General features: G+C 37.1%; 1 protein-coding gene across 3 annotated transcripts; it reads right to left on the bottom strand.

Moving 5' to 3' along the window:
- Window positions 1-25,223, bottom strand: LOC105384127 (tyrosine-protein phosphatase non-receptor type 11). 3 transcript variants are annotated; one of them, XR_007268178.1, is made up of 12 exons: window positions 25,004-25,223; window positions 14,106-14,268; window positions 7,747-7,923; window positions 6,880-7,033; window positions 6,394-6,534; window positions 6,091-6,207; window positions 5,800-5,927; window positions 5,367-5,531; window positions 5,026-5,136; window positions 4,434-4,524; window positions 2,644-3,233; window positions 1-1,471 (listed from the first exon to the last, which is right to left on the bottom strand). XR_007268178.1 is itself a non-coding variant. In XM_048632563.1 (12 exons), the coding sequence occupies exons 1-12, from the start codon at window positions 25,156-25,158 to the stop codon at window positions 1,451-1,453; spliced, it is 1,572 nt and encodes a 523-aa protein (XP_048488520.1). In that variant the 5' UTR covers window positions 25,159-25,223; the 3' UTR covers window positions 1-1,450. The 3 variants fall into 3 exon arrangements, 2 of the variants coding, with proteins under 2 accessions (XP_048488520.1, XP_048488521.1); XM_048632563.1 differs by having other exon boundaries at window positions 3,085-3,233; XM_048632564.1 differs by lacking the exon at window positions 25,004-25,223 and adding an exon at window positions 14,483-14,502 and having other exon boundaries at window positions 3,085-3,233.
- Between the last annotated feature and the right edge of the window lie 1,580 nt (window positions 25,224-26,803).

The following is a 26,803-nucleotide window of genomic DNA, read 5'->3' as shown; positions in this document are numbered from 1 at the left end:
AATAAACTTGGTTATTTCAAAATTATGCCTCTATCAATATTTTTGATTATAATTTATTTTTGACCGAGTAAATAATTGTTGAAAAGTACAAAAAACTTTCGTAAATTCAAATCTTTGAAACTTGATGCCTTTTCATAGAGCGAATGTGACGTAAACAATGTTGATATGTCAATCTCAGAATAATCTATGCCCATAGAACTGAGCGTCCGCGCGACTGGAGAAACTCATTACTCTGAGCTGAATAACGAAGTGATGACGTCACACAAGTTTTGTGTGTTTTATGTGGTCGTGTCGGTTATAAATTTTTAACTTTCTTTAAAGTACCATAAATTACTTTTTTTGGCGTTGAATTTATTTATACTAGAATAAAGCAATGTAAATCTATCGAATAAGAATATAAAAAAGTTTATGCATATTCCCTATTGCAACTACCTTCTACATTTTATTACAATATTGAATTGTGCCAAAATTTCGAGGCAGTCATACATAAATATATATATGTAGGTTATATAAAAGCTGTAACACTTCACAAGTTTGTTTTTTGATGTATCGCAAATATGATTATTATAATTATATTATTGTTAAACATTAAGATGATTAAATTTATTATTATTATGTATGTATGTTGCAGTTTAATTTAGGTATTATTAAGTTTCAAGTACTAAGAGAACTGTTTTTGTATTAATGTTATGTGATACCTACTTAGTTATGCCGCTGAGTTCAAGGACTTGGCAGCATTTGGTAAAGCTGAAAGCTTCATACCTTACGTTTGTTATTAAATTGTTTTATGTAATTTAAATTTTACTTATAATATCTTAGTAAAGCTTAGTTACATGCAAAAATAGTTAGATATATATATGTTTTATTGTGAAATATATATGATTCAAAAAATTCAGTAAAGACTTTGATTGTTTGTCTACTATGTTTGATAAATTATTTTAAAGATTAACTTTAAAATATAGTGCAAGTCAAAATTTACTGCACGGGACCAACGACCACAAAATCAGGTACCAAAACTTTGTAGCGAGCTACGAATTCTTAGCGGTCCCCCGTTGAACTCTTTTGTATGACGCAGTGGAAAAAGTTGAAAGCTGCCAATAAACATACAACTTTTTCATAAAATATTTATTTAGAACCTTAAATTAATTCTTTAATGAAATTACATTCACAACTTAGATAAGAAAAAACCTACTCTTGGCTTCATCATGAAAGTTACAACAATAAGCCATTACGAACCTTGCCGTAGTAACATACATTTACAAATAAATTACATTATGATTGCAAAACTTACAAAATATATGATTGGTATATAAAAGCTATGAGATAATACAGTTTCAATCTTTAAATCAGTCACATTAAACTCTGAACATAATTATGCTTTCTAATGTTAAAAGTCCTAGATAATAGATTATTACTTCTAGTATGAAGGTTATCGGAGGCACAGCTACGGCTAGACTTCAATGGAATAGACCTGAAAGAGAATGAATAGTATATAAACACACATGCTCTGTTAACCATACACCCTTCTCATATCCGAATTTATACGACTTGAGCTTGAGTTAATAAGTAGGGGAACCCGGGGTAAGATGGGGTCGCGGGGTAAGACGGGACCCCCCACATATATGCAAAACTATACATCTTAGGTATCCGAGTAATGAGCCAATAGAAAGGCTTAAATGATTGACCTTTAGTGCGCCAGTGACAGCAGGTGTGAGCGCATGCGTTTTTTGTGTAAGCTCAATTGTTTGTTTTTGCATAGTGTCCATGTTATTTTTGACCGGTAGGTACCACGTCACAACACAGTAAGTAAAACAGTAGCATTTTTGGTAATTGTGTCTTTTTATTTAAGGTTTGGTACGCTTTGTTTAAATATGTGCAAAATCACTTTAACATTGAAAATATTTTTTTTGTGAATTATTTTTATAAAAAATATAACGTGGGGCAAGACGGGGTATTTTTGTAGGGGCAAGATAGGGTACGGATCTAGCTTGGTTAAGTTTTTTTTTCTTCAACCCGATATATGACATTGTAGAAGGGCTCTAAAAGGGCTACAGGAAAGTAGGCTAATAAAAACAAAGCAGATACTGCCTACGAAGAAGAATAACAACGAAGATGACTGTTTCTACCTCTACTTAAGGATATTAACAGTCCTACTTTAAATCTAAGGAAAAGTAGGTCGGATTTCAAAGGTGCAGGCGTTGGGCTCAAACTGCAGGTGCTGGTGTTGACCATAAAATCACAGAAGAAGTATTGTTTGTCTGTTTTGTGCCCCACATAGTATACTTACCCCATCTTACCCCGTACAAGATGGCAAGATGGTTTATTTCCCATTTTTTACATTTCTTAAAATAAGTCAATTGTAATGATTACTTTTTTGGCAAAAGCTGTGCCAAACTGTTCGTCATTAAGTTCCTAATGAGCCATAAATAATTGATAACGTTGTGGTTATAAATACCTGTTGTTTTTTTAATTTTCCCTTAGCGACCCCGTCTTACTCCGGGTTCCCCTACAGTAAGTTCCTATGCAAATATAACTATGAAATATATGTAAATGACACAAATCTACTTGCTCCTCGTATGCCGTTGTTCAGGAACAACGGCATACGAGGAGCTAAAGTGCCAACTTAACTTAAATCACTCGTACCTTACTGATATACCGTAGCGGCCTCTCCTCCACGTAGTGTCTGAGCGCCTGGTAGATGAACCTGTACTGCGCCTTGTTCTGCACCATGCCGCCGCGCTGTCCTCGCAGCGTCCTCACCGTGTTGTCACGTCGATGTCACACTCGTACCTTACTGATATACCGTAGCGGCCTCTCCTCCACGTAGTGTCTGAGCGCCTGGTAGATGAACCTGTACTGCGCCTTGTTCTGCACCATGCCGCCGCGCTGTCCTCGCAGCGTCCTCACCGTGTTGTCACGTCGATGTCACACTCGTACCTTACTGATATACCGTAGCGGCCTCTCCTCCACGTAGTGTCTGAGCGCCTGGTAGATGAACCTGTACTGCGCCTTGTTCTGCACCATGCCGCCGCGCTGTCCTCGCAGCGTCCTCACCGTGTTGTCACGTCGATGTCACACTCGTACCTTACTGATATACCGTAGCGGCCTCTCCTCCACGTAGTGTCTGAGCGCCTGGTAGATGAACCTGTACTGCGCCTTGTTCTGCACCATGCCGCCGCGCTGTCCTCGCAGCGTCCTCACCGTGTTGTACACGTCGATGTCACACTCGTATCCTGGGGACAAGTGAGTTGTGGATGAAATTGTATATGGCCGCCACTGAAATATTCTTTCTAATGCCATATACAGAAAAAAGCTGGTATTTCCGAAGCAGCGGCAGCGCTGATAAGCGCTGATAACAGGCAGAGCTTTAGCCAGCTTTCTTTCAGTAAAGGTTCTTAGAGGGCCATACACGTTCAAGTCGACCCTCGCAGGTACAAACATGCACAGCTAAATCAATGCATTACAAAAATAAAACCGGCCAAGTGCGAGTCGGGCTCGCGCACAAAGGGTTCCGTAGCTTAAATCAACCTATCTCAAAAACTATAAGAGATACTTTGATCAAACCAAAAATCGTTGTAAGAGTTAATTAGCATGCATCACCTCTATTTTTTTTAGAATTTTATACCCCGTAGTTATAAAAATAGAGGGGGGGGGACATACTTTTTACGACTTTGAGAGCTGATATCTCAAAAACCGTTCACTTTAAGAAAAATGTTTTTTAGAAAACTTTATATCATTTTAAAAGACCTTTCCATTGATACCCCACACGGGTATGTACATCGAAAAAAAAAATTTCATCCCTCAGTTACATGTATGGGGGGCCCCACCCCCAATTCTTTTTTTTACTATTTAGTGTCATATTTTTGTAGCGGTTCATACAACACATATTCCCATCAAATTTCATCACTGTAGTACTTATAGTTTCCGAGTAAATCGGCTGTGACAGACGGACAGACGGACAGACGGACAGACGGACATGACGAAACTATAAGGGTTCCGTTTTTGCCATTTTGGCTACGGAACCCTAAAAATCATAAAACATATAAAAGTATTGTGTTTATTCACTTATTTCCTTGCCATTGAGCATTCGTAGGCTGTTCGTACATGAATGATTTTTATCTTAAAGATTTTGAAAATATCAAGTTATTGTTTTTTATCTTTTCTATGTGGCTACCGATATGATGATCAAATGGTAATTAAATCCTATGCCTTTGTTCATAACGCTATCATGTAACACGTCTTCATAACTACGGTTTCTTATTTCAGTGACGTGGGTAGATGTACCTACATCCACACTGTCTTGTTTATGTAAAATAAGAAAGTGAGGTAACTATCTGGAAGACTTTCCACTGTAGAAAATATGAAAAGGTATATACAATATCTGCATTCTCAGCTAGCTTGACCTTCTTGATAATTATAGTAACAATGCTTACCGAAAGCTTTAATTTTGTCGATGAGAATGTCCAATACGATGAAAGTGCCTGTCCTTCCCACTCCCGCCGAACAATGCACGCATATCACGTTCTGAAAACATTACCATTATTTTACAATTCAAAACAAAAAACAACAAAAGAACAAACACTCACACGTTGTACTAATGTACTCCCTTGCGGGGTAGGCAGAGGTGCATTGCTACACCCACTTTTCGCTAGTGTTATGTTTAGTCCCAATGTAATAGGGGCCGGGCCTATTGCCATTTTACGGGCACGTCCAAGACTCGAGAACAATTATCTGTGTTTAAACAAATATGTGCCCCAGCCGGGAATCGAACCCGGGACCTTCAGCTCAGTAGTCAGGGTCACTAACTACTACGCCATACGGTCGCCTTTTATAATTCTGTACCACCAAATATCATCATACTGAACATTAATATCATCTAGTAGGTTCATAATTATTGTACTCGTATCTTTAAAGACCGTAGTAGTTATAAAACCATTAGCGACATGTTTTTTTAAACTAGACATAGCACATAGTAAACAGACTTTTCGTCGCCAAAAAGATACGTAGGTAGAAGTATATAGTTACCTGATCCGGTCCGTTTTTGCTTTGTAAGGTTTTATTTAATTTGGTGTTGATGTCTTCCATGAAGGCGAGCACGCCGGCCGCGGATGCGGGGATCCCGTGGTCGGGCCAGGCCTTGAACAACAACACCGTTGTATAAATCAAATCGACATACAATCATTATAATAGGTAGGTACTTTGTATAAAAAATGAATTAGTTCAATATATTATGCACGACGGCTCAAGCGCGCCTACGCCCCACGGCAGGTCGCGTGGGCGCCAGTAATAAACCCTCAGTTATTGCGTTTCTTCTGACCACAACAAAAACTTAACAGAAAAAACATATTGTTAAAGTTGACTCGTACCGTGAACTGATATTGATAAATTGTCCGACAAGATTTTTTCTCGTCTCTGACTTCTAGTTCTCGGACTAAATAATCTTCATGGTAGTTTTCGCTTATTGACTTCACTGTGAGGCTGTCGTAGATCTCTTGTTCACAAGGATGAGGCCAGTATCTCTCGCATTTTCTCTGAAACAAGGAATAGTAACATGATTAAAACATTGCAGCTCAGTACCACCTATGTAAAATACCTCTATTATCGGTATGTGGACATATTAAAACTAATTCGTAAGGTCTATCGACGTTTTGCAGACCAGACAGACCGATTGCGACAGGAACGTGAGATGTTCCGTTACTCCAAGAAATATTACTACCCCTCTACGTTACTCCCTCTATATATAGTTTTTTTTATTAACAGCTAAGCTAGACTTTTAATCTAGATAGTTTGAATTATTACCTTTCCTTTCTCGACTTCGTTGGTGATCATGGCGATGACCCTGACGTTTTCCTGCCACACCATCCTCCAGAAGTCTTCCTTTGTATTTGACAAGCAGCCCTGGGTAGCAATGTAAGTTTTCTGTTTTGCTAAAAAAACGTTCAGTATAACAGTATAGTATTTGTAACTAATGAACTAATTACCACCTAATTCCACAATGTGACTTGCAATAAATGAATTTGAATAAGGTTTATTACGTCATGTCCTGTCGATTGCAAATAAAGAAAATCTTGAGAAAAAACAATTTCTTACCCGAATTTCCGTTAATTTTATCCAATTTGAAACATCGTTTAGCTTCCTTCAACGCGTCATCGGACAAGGATTTAAAAACGAAAACTTTTTTCTTTGGCTTCGGTTCACTCCGTAACGCTAAAAATGTTTAGAATTTTAGTAGGTAATTATGATTTTTTTTTAAAACCTGGCCCTGATGTCTGTAATAAGAATAAGTAACAATGAAACGAAACAGGGTATTATGTTATGAGTTTACGGGAAATAAACAGCATGTAATTTTAAAAACATGCTGATTTACCTAATAATAAACATGTGGGTACTCACAACGCACACTGTTAAGGCTTTCATTGGACGAGGAGCTGGGAGTGTCGATCAGTCTTGGGGTCGTGATGTAGCTAGCGTTGATGTAGTCACTACATGCGGCTTTCTCATCTTTCCTTCTTAACACTATTCTGGTTTGGTCATCTTGAAAACAAAGGGAATACGTTAGATGTGTCCATCCATAGGTCGTCATCCTCAGATTCAAGATGATGTCTAGCTTTTAAAAACACCTACATATATTATACATAATACTATAGCGCGGGCAATGAAAAGTTTCAGTGGCATATGGAAAGACAATGGCAGGTGGAACTTTTAAATTGTTCGCGAGTGTCTTTTTGCCATCATCAGCCAAAAATATCTACGGCTTATAATACGCTCAGACTTTTTGATGTTAATTATACAAGATTTTAACATGCTGCATCAGTGTTGCTTCGAAACTAACAGTTACAATCTGATCAACTTATAATATTAGGTATAGTGGCTACTCACAAGGTAGAATATTCCTGTATCTGTTCTTACAAGCGTTTTCTTGCTTAGAGCCTTCTTTGGTAGTGAAGAAGTTGAGGTTGTCCAGCAACTGCAATGACTGGAACTCTCCGTCCAACGCACACTCTTGCTCATTATCTTGTAAATCTTTGCTATTCTATAAATTAAATGTGCCTTTTAGTGTCTATCTGTTATCTGTTTGTTAAATTTAATTGCCGTCATCAGTTCTGGAATTAGCCAAGTGTAACGACCGAGCTAATGTTACCGATTAAGGATAATTGGTTATCTTTGTTTTATGTTACTTATGTAGGTGATTCAGTTAATTTGGATATCAATAACAAAACAACAGCCTTTACGGGTCCTCTGTTTAAATTTAGATCAAATACCATTTAAGCAGGTAAAACCTGATTTTGAATGTATTTTATTATTAGTATTTTATGATTCTTGAGCAGAAACAGCGCATTGGGTAAAGTTATTTTGAGGAGTCTATTAAAAAAGACAACATTTTGGGGCTTCCTGTTGCTCCGTAATATCTTGTTAAAACTTCTTTGTTAACCGATTGTGAAACAAATGACAATGGCTATGTATGGAAGTACCATGGAAGTAATAAGTACCTATACTGTTGTACGAAGTACTTATTATTTCCATGAAGTACTTATTACTTTCATGGGCAGTACACATAGGTAGACATCGAGGGGGTGGTACCGAAATCACATAACTGACAACCCTATAGCTTAAAATAAAGTGCATGATCGTCACTCTACATGACGAACGAACGAACGCTTACGTATAAAACGTGCCGTTTGCACGACAGCTCCCGTGCGTTCGTTTTACGCCAGTACAGAGTAATCCTTTAGAATAATCTCTCACCTGTAGCCCGTCCAGCTTGTCCTGTATCTCCGTGGGCTTCAGCGTGGTGCCGCTGACCGGCTGCAGCAGCCGCAGCACGTCGCCGTCCACCTCCACCATGGGGTACTTGCGGAAGTGCTCGATCAGCCCCACCAGGTCGTCGAACCTCTCGCCGCTGCCCACGTCGTACTTGTTGTTCTGGAGGAGATAGATGGTGTAGAAAATATTGAAGGCCTTCCTTTTCATTTGTTTGTGTAGTATCGTAGTTAGAACGCCAGCGTATAACTACGTTAACCCGTGATAGGTCCTCTGTGCGTTCGAATATTGTGACGACCTTTTACTGGGACATTATTTTGTGTTGAACACAACTTTGGCTGCGGTTTTTGGTTTAGAACCCATCAATGTCCTTCTATTACACCACTCTGAAAAATCCGTACCACAACGTACCTACCTACAGTACTTATTAGAGTACCAAAAGTTAATTGTGCTCACAAACCACGCATAAATGGTAAAAATATCATAACTGGTGCTGTTTGCGTAGACATTAGATGGTCTCGAGTCCAAGGCTAGGAGTGCGTGACAAGTATCACGTAAATATCAGATTGTGTTGTGTCCTTATTGTCCTTTTCACTACATCACTATGTTTCCTTATGAACATTAGTGTTTAAAACTTTAAATTCATACCTGGTAGTTTATCGGCTAATGCGTGTTGTGGCCTTGCTTCTGGGATACTCTAGCTAACCGCAAAAGTGGTGTCATCGCATTTACATGTACGTAGTGTAGGATCATTTGCTTCCTACATTTACCACTTACTCTAGTATTATGCTTTTAATTAATGTATCGGTATTGGTAAGAAATTGTGAGACAAGTTTAACAATCACAAAATTTTATGTTCTGGATGTATTTCCCCTAACCTACCAAACCCACGTTTAATAAAATGGTTATAGCTAAGTGAGAATTCGTAAGTTTACCTATGAAAAGCTAAGCTACAGTAATGTTCTTCAACAGGTTCTCATATTGTATCTTGTGTCCATAATCATTAGCAGAGACAATCGGTGGATGACGCGCGAGGTGTGTGCGCTTCAAACAAATTGTCGCCATAAACAGTTCTATAATGAGTTTTACTCCTTTTCAGTACTTTATTAATGGGCTACTGTCTTTTCGTGGAAGGCTTGACTTTTACAACCTGCTGCAGGAGCCAACATACATAATGAAAGCGTTCTTTGCATACCATCGGTATATTATCTTATCGATAGTCGTACACTTGCATTATTCTATAGAGGATATTGAGGAAAATTTAGTCTTTTTGATATTTATCATCATCATCATCATCATCAGCCTATGTCAATAAACTGCAGGGTATAGGCCTCCTCCATGTTATGCCAAGTCCCACGGTACTGTGCTACACTCATCCAGTTTGGTCCAGTCACCCTCCTAATGTCATCGGACCAACGGGTCGGCGGTCTACCGACTGGTCGCCGTCCCTCCCTTGGCCACCACTCCGACACTGCCTTGGTCCATTTGATATTTAACTCACTGTTAGTTTACACACACATAATATTAATTACTTTACTTTATTTGTCTTTTTTTCCTGCAACTCCTGGGTATTGCTTTGTTCAAAAGAACGGCTACCTATATACGTAGGTGGTTAGCTCCTACTCTACATTAGATAACTGCTTGAACCACATAAGACAATTCGTACGTATATGTCTGTGTATTTTTATACACCTACCATGTAATAATTAATGTATGACACCAAGTCACGCGATATAAGTAACAATTGATCAGGTAATACCTAGGACCCGAGTTTTACCTCGATTTTCCCATCAACTAGTTTGTATGGCAGGTACCTACGAGTAGTTCTGCAACTCACGAGCACGAATCGAGTAAAAACAGACAGGTACTTGTTAAGTAATAGAGCGGTTGATTATTATCATAATTACAGTTCTTACGACACATTATTTTTTGATAAAATAAACCTACTCAGAAGACTTTTCAACTTATCACTATCAGTAAGTACTATTTATAATTTACATATATTGCTGGCTGTGTGACACAAAGTCAAAGTCAAAGTCAAAGTCAAAATTTTTTATTCATCGTACAAATATAAAATTTTCTGATGAACGTCAATTTTTACAAATTACTCTCCGTTCGGATAAGGGGGGGCTCTTTCTGTCTAAGGAGAAGAACGGAGGCAAGAAACTCCTGAGCCATCTTTTCAAAAAAAGACTTAAAACTAGTTGGTATACAAGACATATAAGCTTAATAATAATTATTATAATAATATGAGCAGAGCTAACTACTTATCACAGCCATGCATTACACATACATAACACAGCGATGAACATTGCCGGGTAAAGTCGCCTTATACGGACAATGTCTGTTGAGAGAAGGAACTTACTCACTGACCCACGGTTGACTCATTCTTGCACACCGCCCTCCATCAGCCTTCAAACATCCACCCTCACAATAAAACTATAGATCGGTTCTAAGTTCGTATTACCACTTCCGACTTTATACCATTGCGATTTCATGCATGTTAAGTGCCAATTTCTCCATTGTCGGTTAGAGCATAACCAGGGAGCAGTGCTGGTTGACTTTTGACACATCTGTCATGAATTTTATATGGAGATGACGTATAATTGATGAATGAAAACAGGTCGATTAGATAACCGACTATGGCGAAATTTTCACTAAGTGATAAATTTTAACTTTCAGTTAAGTAAGTTGTCTTCGGAAAAGCAGATGAGGTAGGCTAGCAAGATCAGGAATGAAGAGTATTATGCTGCATCTACTTGTTTTGTAGCAATCGGAGGTAAAATATAGAGTTATTGATCTATCTATATATCTAATTATAAGTAGGTTTTTGTTTCCGGATTGGCTAATCTCGGATATCTATAAATACTGAATAAGCACAATAGAGAATGGGCATGTTAACCATTGAGTTTTATAACAATAATAACTGATGTTACGTTATAGTATACCTACATACCGTTGTGCAAGTAATTACTTAACATTCAAATAAATTTTACTGAGGATAGTTAAGATGTTTGTTTCGAGATTTAGTTATAGTAGGCACAGTGCCAAATCATGTGGAAATATTTTTCAGTCATTTTTCAGTATACATTGCAAATACATGCGATTTCAATTTAAATTGTCAACAAGTCGAAGAAGATACACATTTTGACTTCAAAAAACTCGCAAATATTCATGTAACCAAACGATTATTAAATTAACTAGTAATAATTAACCTGCATAGAAAAAGATAATTAATGAAGTACTTATAGTTATGTAGTTAATGTTTAAATTAGAAATCGTTGACTTTATGCTCTTTATAAATATTCATAATATAGAAGGGCTATGTTTTTTTTTAATATTCATTGTACATGTAAGTACCTAGTGTTTCAGCCATAGAACAACTCGGAAATATAACTAACTCGGACTTTAGAACTACTCAATGGTTTCAACTTTACACATTACGTAGTCATTAATAGAATCAGAAGAATTGTCAATGGACACCTACATACAGAAGCTTTATTTATAGACTAAATGAATGTAATCTATAGCCTGCGTCTAGGTAAAACCAGGAAATTATTCATTCACGATTATACATATACTTATTATAGTTAGGATGATTCAATTCAATTTTATATCAATCAATCAATTGTCTTCTGTAAACGGTCATTTATATTAATAATGTACCTACATTATACATAATAATATAATGAATATTACTATGTACAATATGAGTTCATGATTTGATTTACAGGTTTTTGCAAAAGTGGTAAGTACAATAAGGGAAAAGTGGGTGACTCCAGATGTTATTCTGAACAAATTCTGTTCCGAGAACATTGAAAATACGAGAAAACAATCACCAATTTATCCAACAGTCATATAAATTGAATTCAAAGTTCCGTCTATAATGTATATAATATAGTATTACTATGAACAATTTTCCTCACTTGTAAATTGTTCATAGTAATACTATATTATATACATTATAGACGGAACTTTGAATTCAATTTATATGACTGTTGGATAAATTGGTGATTTTGTTAAAATATTACCTCTATGAGCAGTAAACTTCCATTAGCACATATTGCGCAGTAAACTCATAGGTAATCGTGTTAGATCAGACATAACTAAACACATTTTCTATTTACATAATATGATGGTAGGTAAACAAAGCCGTGTAGGTATGTGGCGCTGATGCATTTTCAATTAAATTAGTTCGTAAAGCATTGACATAAGAGTTATCGAATCTTCGATGAGAAACTGTCAATGTAGGTTGATTAAAGTTGATTATGGAGAACCCCGCACACAACATCTAACTACTGACTGTCTGTCTGTCTGTTACTCTTTCACGCCAAAACTACCTAATAAACGGATTTGAACTAAATTTGGTATACATATGATGTAGACCCTGATAAAGAACATAGGCTACTTTTTACCCTGGAATACCCACGGTGAAACTTTTTAAGCCGAAGCGAAGCTCGCAGGAACAGCTAGTATGATATACATATATAATGTATATTGTATAGACAGGTAGACCACGTGGCTGTGTGGGTGCGGGTCTCATCAGCATGTCAGTAATGTGCCCACGCGCAGGTAAATTAAATCAGGCTAATATCTGAGATTTAGATTTGGAACAGTCGGTTGTATTGACCTCTTATAGGGTTCCGTACGCTTGCAACTTGAACACACCAAATTACTGACTACGCCCTCTATGTATAGCTAATGCGTTAATATCATGAATTCGATAAATTTAACTACAGCCTATAAAAACATAAGTAGGTACTTAATTATTGCTCCGAAGAAAAATATTCTCTTTCATATTTAATGTTTATTTTCTATCTACCATAGGTAAAATGAGTTAATGGTAAGTATAGTACAGTACATATGTATATTTATTATTTATTTGATAAAGTGGTTAAGTTAAATGAGTAGATTATGTAAAGTTTTCGGAAGCCATCACTGAATGAATACACCCTTTGCTACGGAATCAATCACGGAGAAATGCGACTCGCTACTTCAATACTTATTATTTATTATAATTTAGTCCTTTATTGAAAAAATAAATAAATGTACAAAGGGTAGACTTAATGCTGAAAGCATTTCCTACCAGTCAACCCACAGGAATTACAGGACCGACTATGTTAAAGGTGTGCAAAAAAAAAATAATTGCAATGTCACTCATATACCTACTCGTATACGTTTGATCGGTGGAGTAAATTGGTATTTACTTATTATAATAATTATTTTTAATAGCCTGTGCACGACACAAACACTACAAACCTAGTAGGTACTACCTACACTAGCGTATAGGTAGGTTTAGTTTAGTTTAAATACCTTATATACCTGCTATGACTACGGTAAGTAGTCATAGCAGGTACACTTTGGTTATTACAAAGTATGTAGGTACGTACCTATGCTAACTAAGGCTAACTTATGGTAACTGTTTATCATAAAATAATCCAAATATAATAAGGGTTCCTGTATACTAATATAAGTAAACAAATTTTTTGTACACTACCATTATACATATTCGCACAATAACATGTCAAATTCTACATCCCACGCAGAATAAGTCGCGTCGTTGAAACAAAAAATAAGAGCCATCTTGAGAGGAGCATTTTTTGTTTATTATTTGGTAATACTTCAATACAACGGACAGTGTATGTACAACATTACATAGGTGCTAGGTATATACCTATACAACCATTATCTACATAGGGTAATGGGAGGATGTGGGCGATCAGACTATTAAGTATTATAATAAATCCACAAGTAGATAATAAATCGGTAGGTACATAAATAAACACACTACAAAGGACAGGCCACACCTCCAGCTAGCGAACTTATTTTCAGTAACTCCGAAGCTAGTTTACAGTTTGAACTACTGTGAACCAAAGTATCCAAAGATATGAAACTATGTTCGGCTGCCTAGCTCGCTTACATAGCTAGCTGATTGATAATGATAAGCAGGGGGTTACTCTACATACTTTATATGACGAAAAACGGCATTTCAAAGCGCTGCTGCACGACCCACGATTAAACCTACAGATATTAAACGTGCCGATTACACGACAGCCTTTTTTCGTCAGTATAATAGTGTAACCCCCCTGCGATTTTTAGTATAGTCGGTTCATCGAAACAGTTCCGTCCCGTAGGAAGTAGGTACTACGATTCTCTACCTCGTGGTCAATTATACCCTAACTACCAGTTTCAATAACTCTATCTACCGATGACTGGTCTGGTAGTTACTTTCATACTATTTTGACACATAAAATTTACAACCTGCAACTCTGGTATTCAGTAGATAGAGCTATTGAAACTGGCAGTCAATAATAGCCACAGTTTAAAACAATTCAGAAACTAACCTCTTTATTAATCTTGACGTGGTTGACGCGGCCCCTGACCCGCACGGTGAGCACGAAGTCCCCGGGGTGGGTCTTCGACTCGCGCACCAGGAACGAGCCGTTCTTGCCCCTCTCCATCATCAGCACCTCCGCCTCCTTGGCCGACATGCTGCCGTGGAACCATCTGGAACGGGCAAAGGGGTTAGGTGGGCTGTTATGCAAGGCGGTTAGTTTTAAATGCAATGTTTTTACAGATTTTGGTAATTGTGTTAGGTGTTAAATGTATAAGTTGTAGAGATATTAATAAAGTGATAGATGATACACATGTATACCTACTCCAAAATTCATTAATAAATCGGAATAATTACGAATATGAACTACACGTATTTATTACTTACTCCATTATTTGGTATCAAATATCAACACATGAATATATGTAGTACTTGCTCAAGTCAAGTTTGAATTCAGACTGAAAGCATGTGTTATTGTGAAAAGTTATTTATAGGTATAGCAAACACCTAGAATTTATGTACATTACTTATAATATTATGAATGGCAGTTTAGCGAAGATATCGGATAAAATCTAGGTCTTTTGTCAGAGAAACATTGTAAGTAAGCACCTAGTAAAACACAAAAATAGATTTCGCCAGTACCTAAGTACCTAATCTAGTATCTACTCATTCTATTGAGTTTAGTAGAGGTATGTATAAAATAGATGCTTACCGGATTGCGCTTTATAATACCTACTTACAAGAGGTAATTAAGTCTGGCTAATCGCAGAGTCAGCAAAAGTTATAAAGCACTTTAATACACTCACGGGCAATGAAAAGGTTCCACTGAGAAAAGCACCAAATTACTCCTAAACGGAAAAGGCTAGCTTAATGACGTCTTCTGCAACATTGAAGTACATTTAACAGAGCATCAGGATATTGCCAACTAAAAACGATAATATTTTGTTATAAGTTTAATTTAAATATTTGAAAAAATTGGGGTCGTTTGGTGTCATCATTTTGTGAGAGAAACTTTTTCATTTCCCGGGAGTGTATTAAAATCCACTGACTGATATTATGTGACATGAAAATTAAATAATAAATCAATAGAGCTTGTTTATCTGTTGTTTGAACAATGTTCAATGTACCTACACGAATCAATTCAATATATTATTTGATTCATACATTTTCCCGGGTCTGATATTTTTTGCTATCTGTACCTATTCAGCTTAAAAGTATAACAAGAACCAATTGCGAAAAACAGTTACCTATTGGTATCAAATAAGGAATTCTCAATAGACTTTAGTTAGAGGAGTAAGCGGTCCGTTATTACATTTATCAAAGGAAAGGAGAATGGCGGGTAATGAATGAGAATTAAGATAGTAAACTGCTTTGCGGCCTGACCTACACACTACTTATTAGTCTGTGTAGGTACCTACTTATCTACCTGTAGTAGGTAGATATAATGAATTTACTATACACTAGATGTTCCCGCGCGCTAAGCTTCGCCTTAAAAGTTTTCTCGTGGGAATTCCGGGATAAAAGGTAGCCTATGTTCTTTCTCAGGGTCTAGACCATATGTACTTATACCAAATTTCATTCAAATCCGTCCAGTAGTTTTGGCATGAAAGAGTAACAGACAGAGAGACAGACACAGTTACTTTCGCATTTATATTATTAGTTAGGATTATGTTTTATCAATATATTATTAAGAGTTTAGATGTATGATCAAAAAACAACCAGGAATTTGTGAAAATTACGTAGTAGGTACATACGAATACTACAAGGTATTACGTAGTTACTTAAAAAATGCAGTTATCTAAATATAAATCCATTATATACCAATTTATTAAAAAAAACGTGATCAATTGAGTGGCGATACAAACAATACAATTTGGAATTTAACTAAACCTATTCATGGCCAAACCTATTTTAATTAACTTCATCCGTGGTTTGTGGACTGATCCGTGGTAGAATAGCTGCGCTTCAATACCCACTTGGTGGTCTTGGGTTCGATTCTAAGGTTAAAATATAGATTTTATCTTTTTACCTGTCCTACCAATAGCGGTTCCCAAGATATAGCAGAGCTAAAGAAATTTGGTCTTTCCGCGCTCTTCATGTTTATAAAATTAGCATATATAAGTATATAAAAAAAAACACGCACTTACGCCTTGTACTAATGTACTCCCTTGCGGGGTAGGCAGAGGTGCATTGCTGCACCCACTTTTCGCCAGAGTGTTATGTTAGTCCCAATGTAATAGGGGGCGGGCCTATTGCCATTTTACGGGCACATCCAAGACCCGAGAACAAATATCCGTGTTTAAACAAATATCTGCCCCAGCCGGGAATCGAACCCGGGACCATCGGCTCAGTAATCAGGGTCACTAACCACTACGCCATTCGGTCGTCTAATATAAGTATATAAGTACTACAAAATAGGCACTCTCAATAAAATTAAATGAAACTTAATGAATAAATAATAAGGAAATTTCGCCCATTATCACTATGAGACAGGCATTTCGGCCAACCGAGAGGTTTCTTCCGCGGGTGTCATTAGAAACTTAATGGAACATTACGTGAAAACCTGCCAGATGTTGCAAAGAAAATTCTAGTACTGTCGGGGCCAGGTGGCTTGCATGATTCTGTAGTAAAACTTACTTTGAGATAAGGTGAGGGCATCTTGGGACAGTGCATAGATGGTTTCCCCGCTTGTCCATACATGTGACGTTGACAAACCGGTCGGGCGACTGGTTGTGAAACTCGTGCTTACTCGTGGTAGAGCACACGACTACTCCGCGTACCCTGTTGTACCCACGTTGTACCCTACTCACCGGGCTTAGGTGCCGTCTCCAATCGCGAGGAAATCGCGACGGTCGTTGTGCCACGCATTTCTATACAGAATACAGGTAAAATGGGTATACTAAGCCGAAACCTAGGGCTTAGATATAACAAGCTGGTTTGTATTGGACACGTAGGTTTCGGCTCAGTATACCCTTTTTGCAACACCCTGTATACTCTAATAGAAGATGTCTCCACAAGGCTGAAACGCCAACTTGTCGAGATTTCCTCTCCTGTGGAGACGGCCCCTTAGGGCTAAACTGGATTTTAAATAGATTTGGGAATGATTATGTTAAATGGTTGGATTTTATACCACTTTTTATAATACCTTCTCAAAGTTTTTGTTGAAAACATACCTACTTAAATCATTAAAATCAAATCAAAGAACCGCATACGTACCTATTTTAGTGTATGTATGCAAGCTTATGAGCCAGATCAATATTAATATGCTAGTCCTAATGCTACAAACAAATTAAAATTTACTGCACACTTTGTACTAAACAACAATCGGAAAACAATAAGTAATTTAACTGCAAATTAATTACGTTTTGTGAATTTCAAATTAACTAACCAGTGTAATTTTAATAGTTATTTTCGCTGCACTTATTCTGTCGATAGATGCATGTAATTGATGTTTCGGAAAATTACAACACTATAACTGCCGTAGATATGGGTCAGCAAAGGCAGTTAAGATAGAGGAAACCTGTATTATGAGACTATCAATATTTTTATCATTATTTAAAGCACTAGCTGTTGAAAATATGTACCGTCAGCAAGAAATTAAATCTTAAATAGGTGTACCTAGAATCAATAAGTACTAACTGTTGAAACAGCCAACACCTGGAGGTGTTCCATATTTCATATTCAATTCACCTAAGTACTTACCTACCTACGTAGAAAATTAATTTCGATAAGTAAATGAAAAACAATGAAATCTTTGTGGTTTTTATATCCGTTTCGAACATCGATTTGGAGTTGGAATTATAAAGTATTCAAATATCGAACGGTTCGTCACTTCCGCGGCCTTCTACCAGGCTGCGCCCGCGCAGCGGTCACGAGCGTAGCCTTGCGCGGCCAAGGAGCTAACACGCCTAAAGTTCCGGATCTCTACGGAGCCATTTGTGTGTGACGAATGACGAATTGTGAAGACACAGACCTATTTTGATCACCGATTCTCGTTAGCTAATTAGTAATTGCGATTGGCTTACCTGATCGAGGAACATAATTTGTACCTACCTACATAAAATGAATATCTCAATCCCTGCTACTTATTTTGATTCGGTGGGTTATAGCTTCCACCGTAAAAATAAGAGTGAGTAGATATTTAAATATACTGAGATTGACACTTGACATTTGAGGTTTTTGAGAAAATGATTAGCTAATTTTTATATGCTTCAATTTTAATTTTAGCACTGGCATTCATAAATTGGTATAACATAATATATCATCTTAAATATCGTATAATTAAATATTCGTTACATAGTTTCTTTGTAGTCAATTATTACAGAATTGAATATCGAGAAAACAGTTTTATGTAAAAAAAAACTGTCTATAGAATCGCCACAAGATAAACTACGAAATCTGGTTGATTTTTACTATTAAGTACTTACATAACATGTACAAGTAAAGTACATGGGTGAATTTCCCGCGGCCAAAATTTGCGTGGCATCAATGTAATCGGTACTAAAAAACAAAGTTATAATTTTCTTATATTTTTTTCCGGTTATGTGGAATAGTAATCTATATGAAGCACTAAATATTTTATCATTAGGATTAATGGATACTTTACAAAAAAATATTAAACCTCCAAATCTTTCATTGCCGTGTTTGTCCCCAGGTCATCTCGTTTTGTATTATTCTTCATTGATGAAAAAATATTGAGTGTTTAGATTTAAACTTAGTTTCATTTGATACATTAATAGTTAAAGTATTGTTACGAAATACATTTATTCAAATAAATAAAGAATATAACGAACGGTAAGTGAAAATTCATGTGTCCCAGAACTACATTTCATCGCCGTGACCTAAACATGATCAAGGATATTGTTTTATCTATGAACTATGGTCCCCCCCTCGGTGCGCTAATCGTTTTTTACAAGTTTTGCCTAACTACTCGACGTGGAAAGAGGTACACAGGTGCCCACGTTTTCGCGCTATAGTGAAAGTTATATTTGTTTTTGGTCACTGGACATTTTTTCTTTCATCGCCGTGGATAGATATAACTTCTATAAAATTAAGTTTGTCTTCTTGAGTAAGCATTCAAAAGAAAGCATTTAGAAAATATTTGTCTTATAAAGTGTTTGTTTCTCCGAATAGTTAATACTTTTTTCGTTATTTATATTTAATGGCTTGATTTTCATCGCCATGCTTTCATTTCCGTGGTTTCCGTGGCCAAAATTTGCTATGGAAATGAAAAAAAAGTCACTGAAATGAAAAAAATTTCATCGCCATGTCTTGTAAAATAATGTGTATTCATTGCCGTGGCCTGGTTATTCATTTCCGTGGCCAGGTTATTCATTTCCGTGGCCAGTTTATTCATTTCCGTGACATATGTTTTCATCGCCATGGTATGTATGATTAGGCAAATAAAAATATATTTACCATCTTTGTAATATAGGTAATACCGATCATTGAAATCACCTACAGGACTTGTTAAATTACCTCTTTATGCAGTTCGATAAAACGGGCGCGTATCGCGATGTATAAAAACTAAATGTATAATTTATCAATAATACCAATTAGTTCTTTGAATTTAAGTATAATGTATACCATCGCTCTTACGGTGAAGGAAAACATCGTGAGGAAATCTGCATATCTAGATTTAGCACATCTAGATATGTGAATCCACCGACCCTCAGTGGACCAGCGTGGTCGGAAATGGTCCAAGATTAAAAAGGCAGTTTAGACCTTGGATATATGCACAAAGGTTCCATTCGAGAGAGCCAGGTGCAGGTACTTACACCCCCAGCAGATAATAGAATAGCATAGAATATACATCTCTGCTGGAACTCAGCTGGATGCTAAGTGGCCTAAATGCTGCTTGCCAACGTGTAGGCCTCGGTATGAACTTGGGCAAGACGAAAGTCATGTAGAATGTTCACATCAAACGGGAGCCGGTGATCGTTGGTGAGACAACTATATGTCTACCTCAAGCAGACTATTCGGCTAGGCAGAAGCAATTTCGACAAGGAGGCTGAAAAGCGCATCTAACTGGGTTGGGCTGCATTCGGGAATCATCGTCACATATATATGCTCCTCGGCCATTCCTCAGAGCCTGAAGAGAAAGGTCTTCAACCAGTGCACCCTGCCAGTGATGACGTATGGTGCAGAGACGTAGACACTGAGAGTGGGACTGGTCCACCGATTTATGCTAGCTTATGAAGAGAGCTTCGCTTGGGGTTTCTCTAATGGATCGTATCAGAAAAGAGGTTATCCGTCACAGGACTAAGGTTACCGACATAGCTGTCAAAATGTGCAAGCTTAGGCAGGTAGCCGGTAGTAGCTGGATTAGGAAGGCAGAGGTCCGAGTGTTGTGGCGCTCCTTGGGAGAGACCTATGTCCAGCAGTGGATGATTATAGGCTGATGATGATAAAATACATTCCATATTATTATATCAATTAAAATATACTTTCATTTAGCATAGAGCTCATAAAATATTCCATCATATCACGTAATCTGTGTAAAATTACACAACACCATCAAAACCCCTAGCACCAAAACCTTAAGATAGGTTTGATGACGAGGAAAGCGAGGAGGAGCGGTTAAGTGCACATGCTGCGCCCCACTTCGCTGTTGACAAACATGTGCACCTAACTGCACCTATCTTTAGGTTTTGGTGCTTTTGGTGGTTTGTTCGGTGATTTGTAATTCAGCTGATCAGCACAGATCATGTCATATCATAATGTATTTTATGAACTTTACATAAAATTAACAGTTGGTATACTGTATAATATTATTATCATCATCATCATCATCTCAGCCATAGGACGTCCACTGCTGAACATAGGCCTTCCCCAATGATTTGCACCTTGTCCGAGACTTGACTATATCGTCCGTCCATCTCGCGGGGCTTGCCGCTACGTGGTCTCCACTTGAGGACTCTTCTGCTCCACCGACCATCAGTCCTTCGAGCAATGTGTCCGGCCCACTGCCATTTCAGCTTACTGACTCGATAGGCCATGTCGATTACTTAAAGAATTCCATACTACATTCTTTATTATTTTATACATACTGTCGTTCTTTCTTTCGTTCCAATATCTATCCAAATATTTCTACCATACATAATCTGTCTAAGTTTGCGTTTCTCTCACAGTTTTTTTTTATTGCAATGGATTGATTCTTTCATATACATAGCACAGTTCTTTCATTGCCGTGGGCGTTAGTTTCATTGCCGTGGATGTTTTTTTCATTGCCGTGGACGCTTATTTCATTGCCGTGAACGCATGTGTCATCGCCGTGGCACGAAAGGAGAACGGCAGTGGGCGTACCGCCTTTTTTTTGGAGCGTTTCAGAACCATGTTTTCACCATTTATTAATACAGTGAAGATAAGGTATTTTCAGTAATTACAATATTTTTAGAAGTCGGGGGAAAAGAAAAAATGATAAATGAAGAATATTAAATCTAAGGATAATGGAACGTAAAAACAAACATATAGAGAACGGAACGTAACAACAGTGGTGCCAGACCTCGGAATATTACCAGCAAATCCGAGCAAAAAAGTAATCGAATAGAAATATCGATACATTCTTAAATACAAAAGATATTTTATTTATCAATAAATTACATGTTCTGGTACTATTTGTGCCACAACTAGTACATTTGGTTTATAATATATAATTATATTTAAGTCTTGAAGACTTTTATCCATAGTAAACCATTTTCTTTTTCTCTTTATTCGATTCACTATAATCGATACTTTTTGAATATTTAAATCTAATAACACTGAATCTTGCTTGTCAATCTTGTCATAGTAGTTGTTATTTCATTTTCCATTACCTAACCTAATTATTTAATATTTTGAATACCGCTGAAACTGCAAAAGATATAGAACAAATGTGACAAAGGGGAGAACCAGACCCGGTTCCTGTTCCACCTCCCCGGCAGGCTCATCTTCTTCATCAGGAACCTGCAGAAGCAGCAGAATAAGAACACGCAAAATCCTTACAATATTTTCTATGAACCATAGGATGATAAATACCTAAGTCAAATATGAGAAGAGCAACTGCGTTCTGCAGTTCGAATCACGGCGCTGACATGTACCAATGTGTTCTTTGAATTTAATTAAAATGTATACCATCACACTTCAGTGAAGGAAACCTGCATACCTATCTAGATTTAGCACATCTAGAGAGCCAGGTGCAGGTACTTACACCCCAACAGAGAATAGAATAGAGTAGGTAATAGGAACATACAATTCCTAAAGTTGATTCCAGGCAAATTATGTTATGTAAATAAAACAATGATCTTTTAAACAGTATATTTTATTTCATTACATTACTCGCCAAATGCATACCCATATAGTAGAACCTTTACAAATAGCATTTCGAAATGGCATAGCAGATCCCTGTTGCGGAATGGCAATTTAAAACTTCAGAAGTTGGATAAGTATAACATTATTCCATGATGAAAGTAGTAGCCTGATCTAGTCGATAATATTAATAAAATCATTATATTTATTATGTACGTTGCACGTCCCGTATTTATTTAAACGTAAACAGATAACTTGATATACCTAACATATTATTATCAAATTATTATTCACGTTGTTCGTCTTGTGTTGTTCAAGTGTTGACATGGTGTTGACGTTTAGTTGTTGACATGACACATTTTTTTATCATTTCAATTTTTCTGCTCTGGTTTGTCAATTTTTATCATTATACTGAGATCCAACCTAGACATTTATGACGTAAATCACAGAGTACTTGGCATAAACATTACTTCACTTGACGTTCCATTCTTCCTGTATGAATGTTTACGTTCCATTGCGACTACATCTTAAAGATTCTTTTTTTCCGTTTTTCTCTTTTCTCCCAGCTTCTAAAAATCTAGTAATTAATTGACTTGTGTACCTGTATAGTGTCTCTCTAATCATGGTACTTTCATTACGGAACCCGTCATTTCCATAGTGGTACAAAACGTCCTTAGAACCCTGCCTTTGTCCTTTTTGATCATCTGTATCTCTTTAAGTTTTTAACTTATCTGCTAGCCATTAAGTAAGAACACTAACATTAACAAAAACTTTAATAAAAGCGCTTTTTCAATATAAAAAACCTAAAGATAAAAAAGTCCACGGAAATGAAGATTTTTTAGGACTTGTTGAAATCCACCCACATACATAAAGATAGAATTCATACAGCCGCAATCAGAACACAAGAAAAAATACAAAATGATAATAATAATAAATCTGGAATAATCGGTGAGCCAACAGCTACTCACGCAGCCGAAAAAAAGGTAGGCTCGGGTTCCCAAAACCGCTAATTTTGGTGATGCCAGGTGCAAGTGACTAAGCAAAGCTCTAAGGTTCGTGATGGTCAGAAATTCACAAAGTTCATTCGCACCAGCACATATTACTGTAGGTATTATTTATACTTCAATTTTTGGTCGAGATTAAAAGGGTAATAATTTTTTGCAAGCGGAAGGGTAAAGGCAATATTTAGTCACCCATACTATGGGCTGTCTATGGGTTATAAGGTATTTGCAATGACAAAGGAATAAAGAGAGGACATGCCATATCAACGAAAAAAATGCGCTTACCTGGCGACCGGTCGGTCGCCATGTTGATTGACATCCAAACACAAGGTACTTCAGCTGTCAAACAATTTGTTTGTTTACATTTTTCAAGAAAACCGCCGCCATTTTAATTGACACCAAAATTTAGGTAAGCGCATTTTTTTCGTTGATATGGCATGTCTTGGGTATTTGCAATTCCATTAATTACTATCTTATTTATGGTCACGTTACGACATATTTAAAATGGTTTATGCTACTGTTTGTAACAATTACGTCTGCTGTGACATCACCATGTAAGTAGTAGGTAAGCATCGGTATCTTATGTATTTAGTTGAGAATTTTGTGTTCATTCTTAGAAAGTAGGTACTTGGCAGGGTAGTTCCTTAGTTAATTGAGTCGAATTAGCAGGGGAAGCATCGAGAGGCATGTTGCGTGTAACCAGCAGGAGAGGTTATTAGTTGTAACTTAAATCCATGGAAGTAATACGTCGTAGTACATTTATTATGACTTCCATACTTAAATAATGTCCAATACATTTTTAACTACCAAAGGCATTCCTCCGAAGTGAGCTATAGATTGGACATGGATTGTCGGTGATGATGCGCAAAGCTGGAAGGGTATATCGGAGAGTCATCCAGGGCAGTCCTGCTGGGTACAATATTGAGTAAAGTACGTCTATTAGTGACTTTACAACGTTGGGTAGGTTGGTACCAAATGTAACTTTTAAGTACGGTGGCCTGCGCCTAAAAGTATACAAGCGGAGTTTTTAAAATAGCGATCTCAAGCTCACATGCTGCTCAAGCACATCCACATAAATACCACTGCTACACACATCACACACAACACGTCCCCGGATTTATAACAGATGTAGCCGGTCCCTTCATCATCAGGGATCGCTATTTTTTACTTATTTAACTTATACGAGTATAATATGTACGTAGGTGCTATGACTTTACATAAAATAGTTCACAGGCTAAAAGGTGAGTGCTTCGGGTAGATAGGTACCTATGTACCTAATAAACTACCCACACGCATTGTTATCTTGTCACTATAATGAAGATACGTAACTGCTCGCTAATGTTTAATCGTCACTTCTTATGCTCACTACTAATAAAATGGAATTATGTAAGCACTCACAAGATACAGGAATCAGCCTTTTAGGGACCAACATTTATATGACTTGGACCAATAATTACAGCTGGGAACATTAATCGCAAACAAAATATAAGAAATAGCAGTTTTAGACGCAGCTGAGGGAAACAAAAAGTACTTATCATTTAAAAAACATTCGCAGAAGCCAACAGGCACACATCAGCACACGAGAAACAACACAGCATCACGGCTTATCATAGAAACTCACTTCTTCAGCATGAAGGCCTTGCTGAGCTCCTTGAGGACTGTAGAGATGATGGCTCCAGCAGTGGGCACGGCCAGCACTGAAGCATCCATGCAGGCGCTCAGGGCCGCCGGCGCCAGCACGCCCAGCCGGCTCAGGCGACCGTTGTCTTTCGACATTTAGTTTATTAACCGACTTCAGAAAAAAGGAGGTTCTCAATCGTCTGCTTTTATTATTATTATAATGAAGTGATTTCCTCGGAATAAGCACAGTTCACTAGAGCGCACGACCACACCGCGGCGCGATCCGCTTCGCACGCAGGCTCAGCAGCTAATGCGATGCGCACGCGCAGCGCCGCCTCATCACAATGCGTAGGGTGTAAATTACCTTGTTTACAAACCTTACAGAAGTATAACATGGAAATATAATATCAAACAAAATAAACTAGGCTGGGACGTGTCCTTGAATGGAAAAAAATAAGTACTTATACAAATAATGTCGATTTACTGATAACTGTGATAGTAAACTTTACTATTATGAACTGTAAACAAAAGCACCAGACCTACGTAAGTAGGAACTAACCACATCTCTACAATCAAATATGTAAAGGTAAGTTTGAATATGACGTAAAACACATATATTTTCTAGACTATACTTACTTGCAACAACAACCTTTTCTTAAATTTTCCATTTAGATAAAGAATAAGGTTATGGATAGAGCTTAATATTAATAGGTTTCATAGTTTTATGTACAATAACAACACATCGAAATACTTACCTCTATTGATAAGAGTTGTAAGTGTTTGTATAGTGGTACAAATTGTTAGTGGACACTGAAAACCACGAACAGGGTAAACTATGCGTCGTCGGTCTTTGATGGGAGGGCTATACTTATGGCACTCCTTGAAAGGTTCAGCCTGTAGAAGAAAACCACTTTGAGTTTTCTTTTACTATCGTTTAGGTAACGCTCTACAGCTGCTAGAGTTTGAAGGATTGAAGTTACGATGGTAGTTTGATGGTACGATGTTATGATTGAAGGTACAACCGACTCCGCCTTGTTCTATGAAGCCAATCATTCTTATATGATTCTTATACTTTTGAACTTCTTACAAGATTTTGACAGCATTACCTCTGTTCAGCAAAAGCAATAACTTAACTAAACTATAATAATACTATAACGGTAAGTAAAATTACGAATGGAATCGTGTAGATCTCAATAAGTAATAATAATATGAGTCATGGGATTTCCCTGGACCGACCCCTTGCATTTCTCCGGGCGCAGGCAGTAAGATGAACACGTAGGAATGCCATAATCGATTTTAAATCGCCCGCAATTGCACACACATGCGTTTATGTACGAGTAAGGAGTGAAGGTACACATAAACGAGTATTTACTTACTTTGTATACCTACAGATGGATGTTGGTAAGTGACGAGTCGTGTAATGGCCTCAACGAGTTATAATAAATAACCCAAAGGAACGATAAAGGCTTCCATTCCATAATTTATGCCGCCAAGTGCATTCGCATCACGTTCGTTTTGGTTCCGTATCCTGCAGGTATGTTATTAATATGTTTATGTTATTGCAATTATTGATCCTTGAATGCACTCTGCAGGGCTATAGTAAGGAAAGATTAAATTGAATTAAGTTACTTACATGCATACATTACATTAGCTCTAGTTCTAGGGTAGGTAAGCTATTATATGACTAAAGTATAAGTGAGTACTTAAATTTACCTAAGAATTACCAACCTCATTAATAAAAGTAAGGTATAGGTACCTACTTACATGACCTAATAGGTTCCTAAGTGTTAGATTTCAGAAT

The sequence above is a fragment of the Plutella xylostella genome, chromosome Z (assembly GCF_932276165.1).
Source record: "Plutella xylostella chromosome Z, ilPluXylo3.1, whole genome shotgun sequence".
NCBI classification, from domain to species: Eukaryota; Metazoa; Arthropoda; class Insecta; order Lepidoptera; family Plutellidae; genus Plutella; species Plutella xylostella.
The sequence above is the reverse complement of the archived record's forward strand: the minus strand, read 5'-3'. Positions and strand labels throughout refer to the sequence as shown.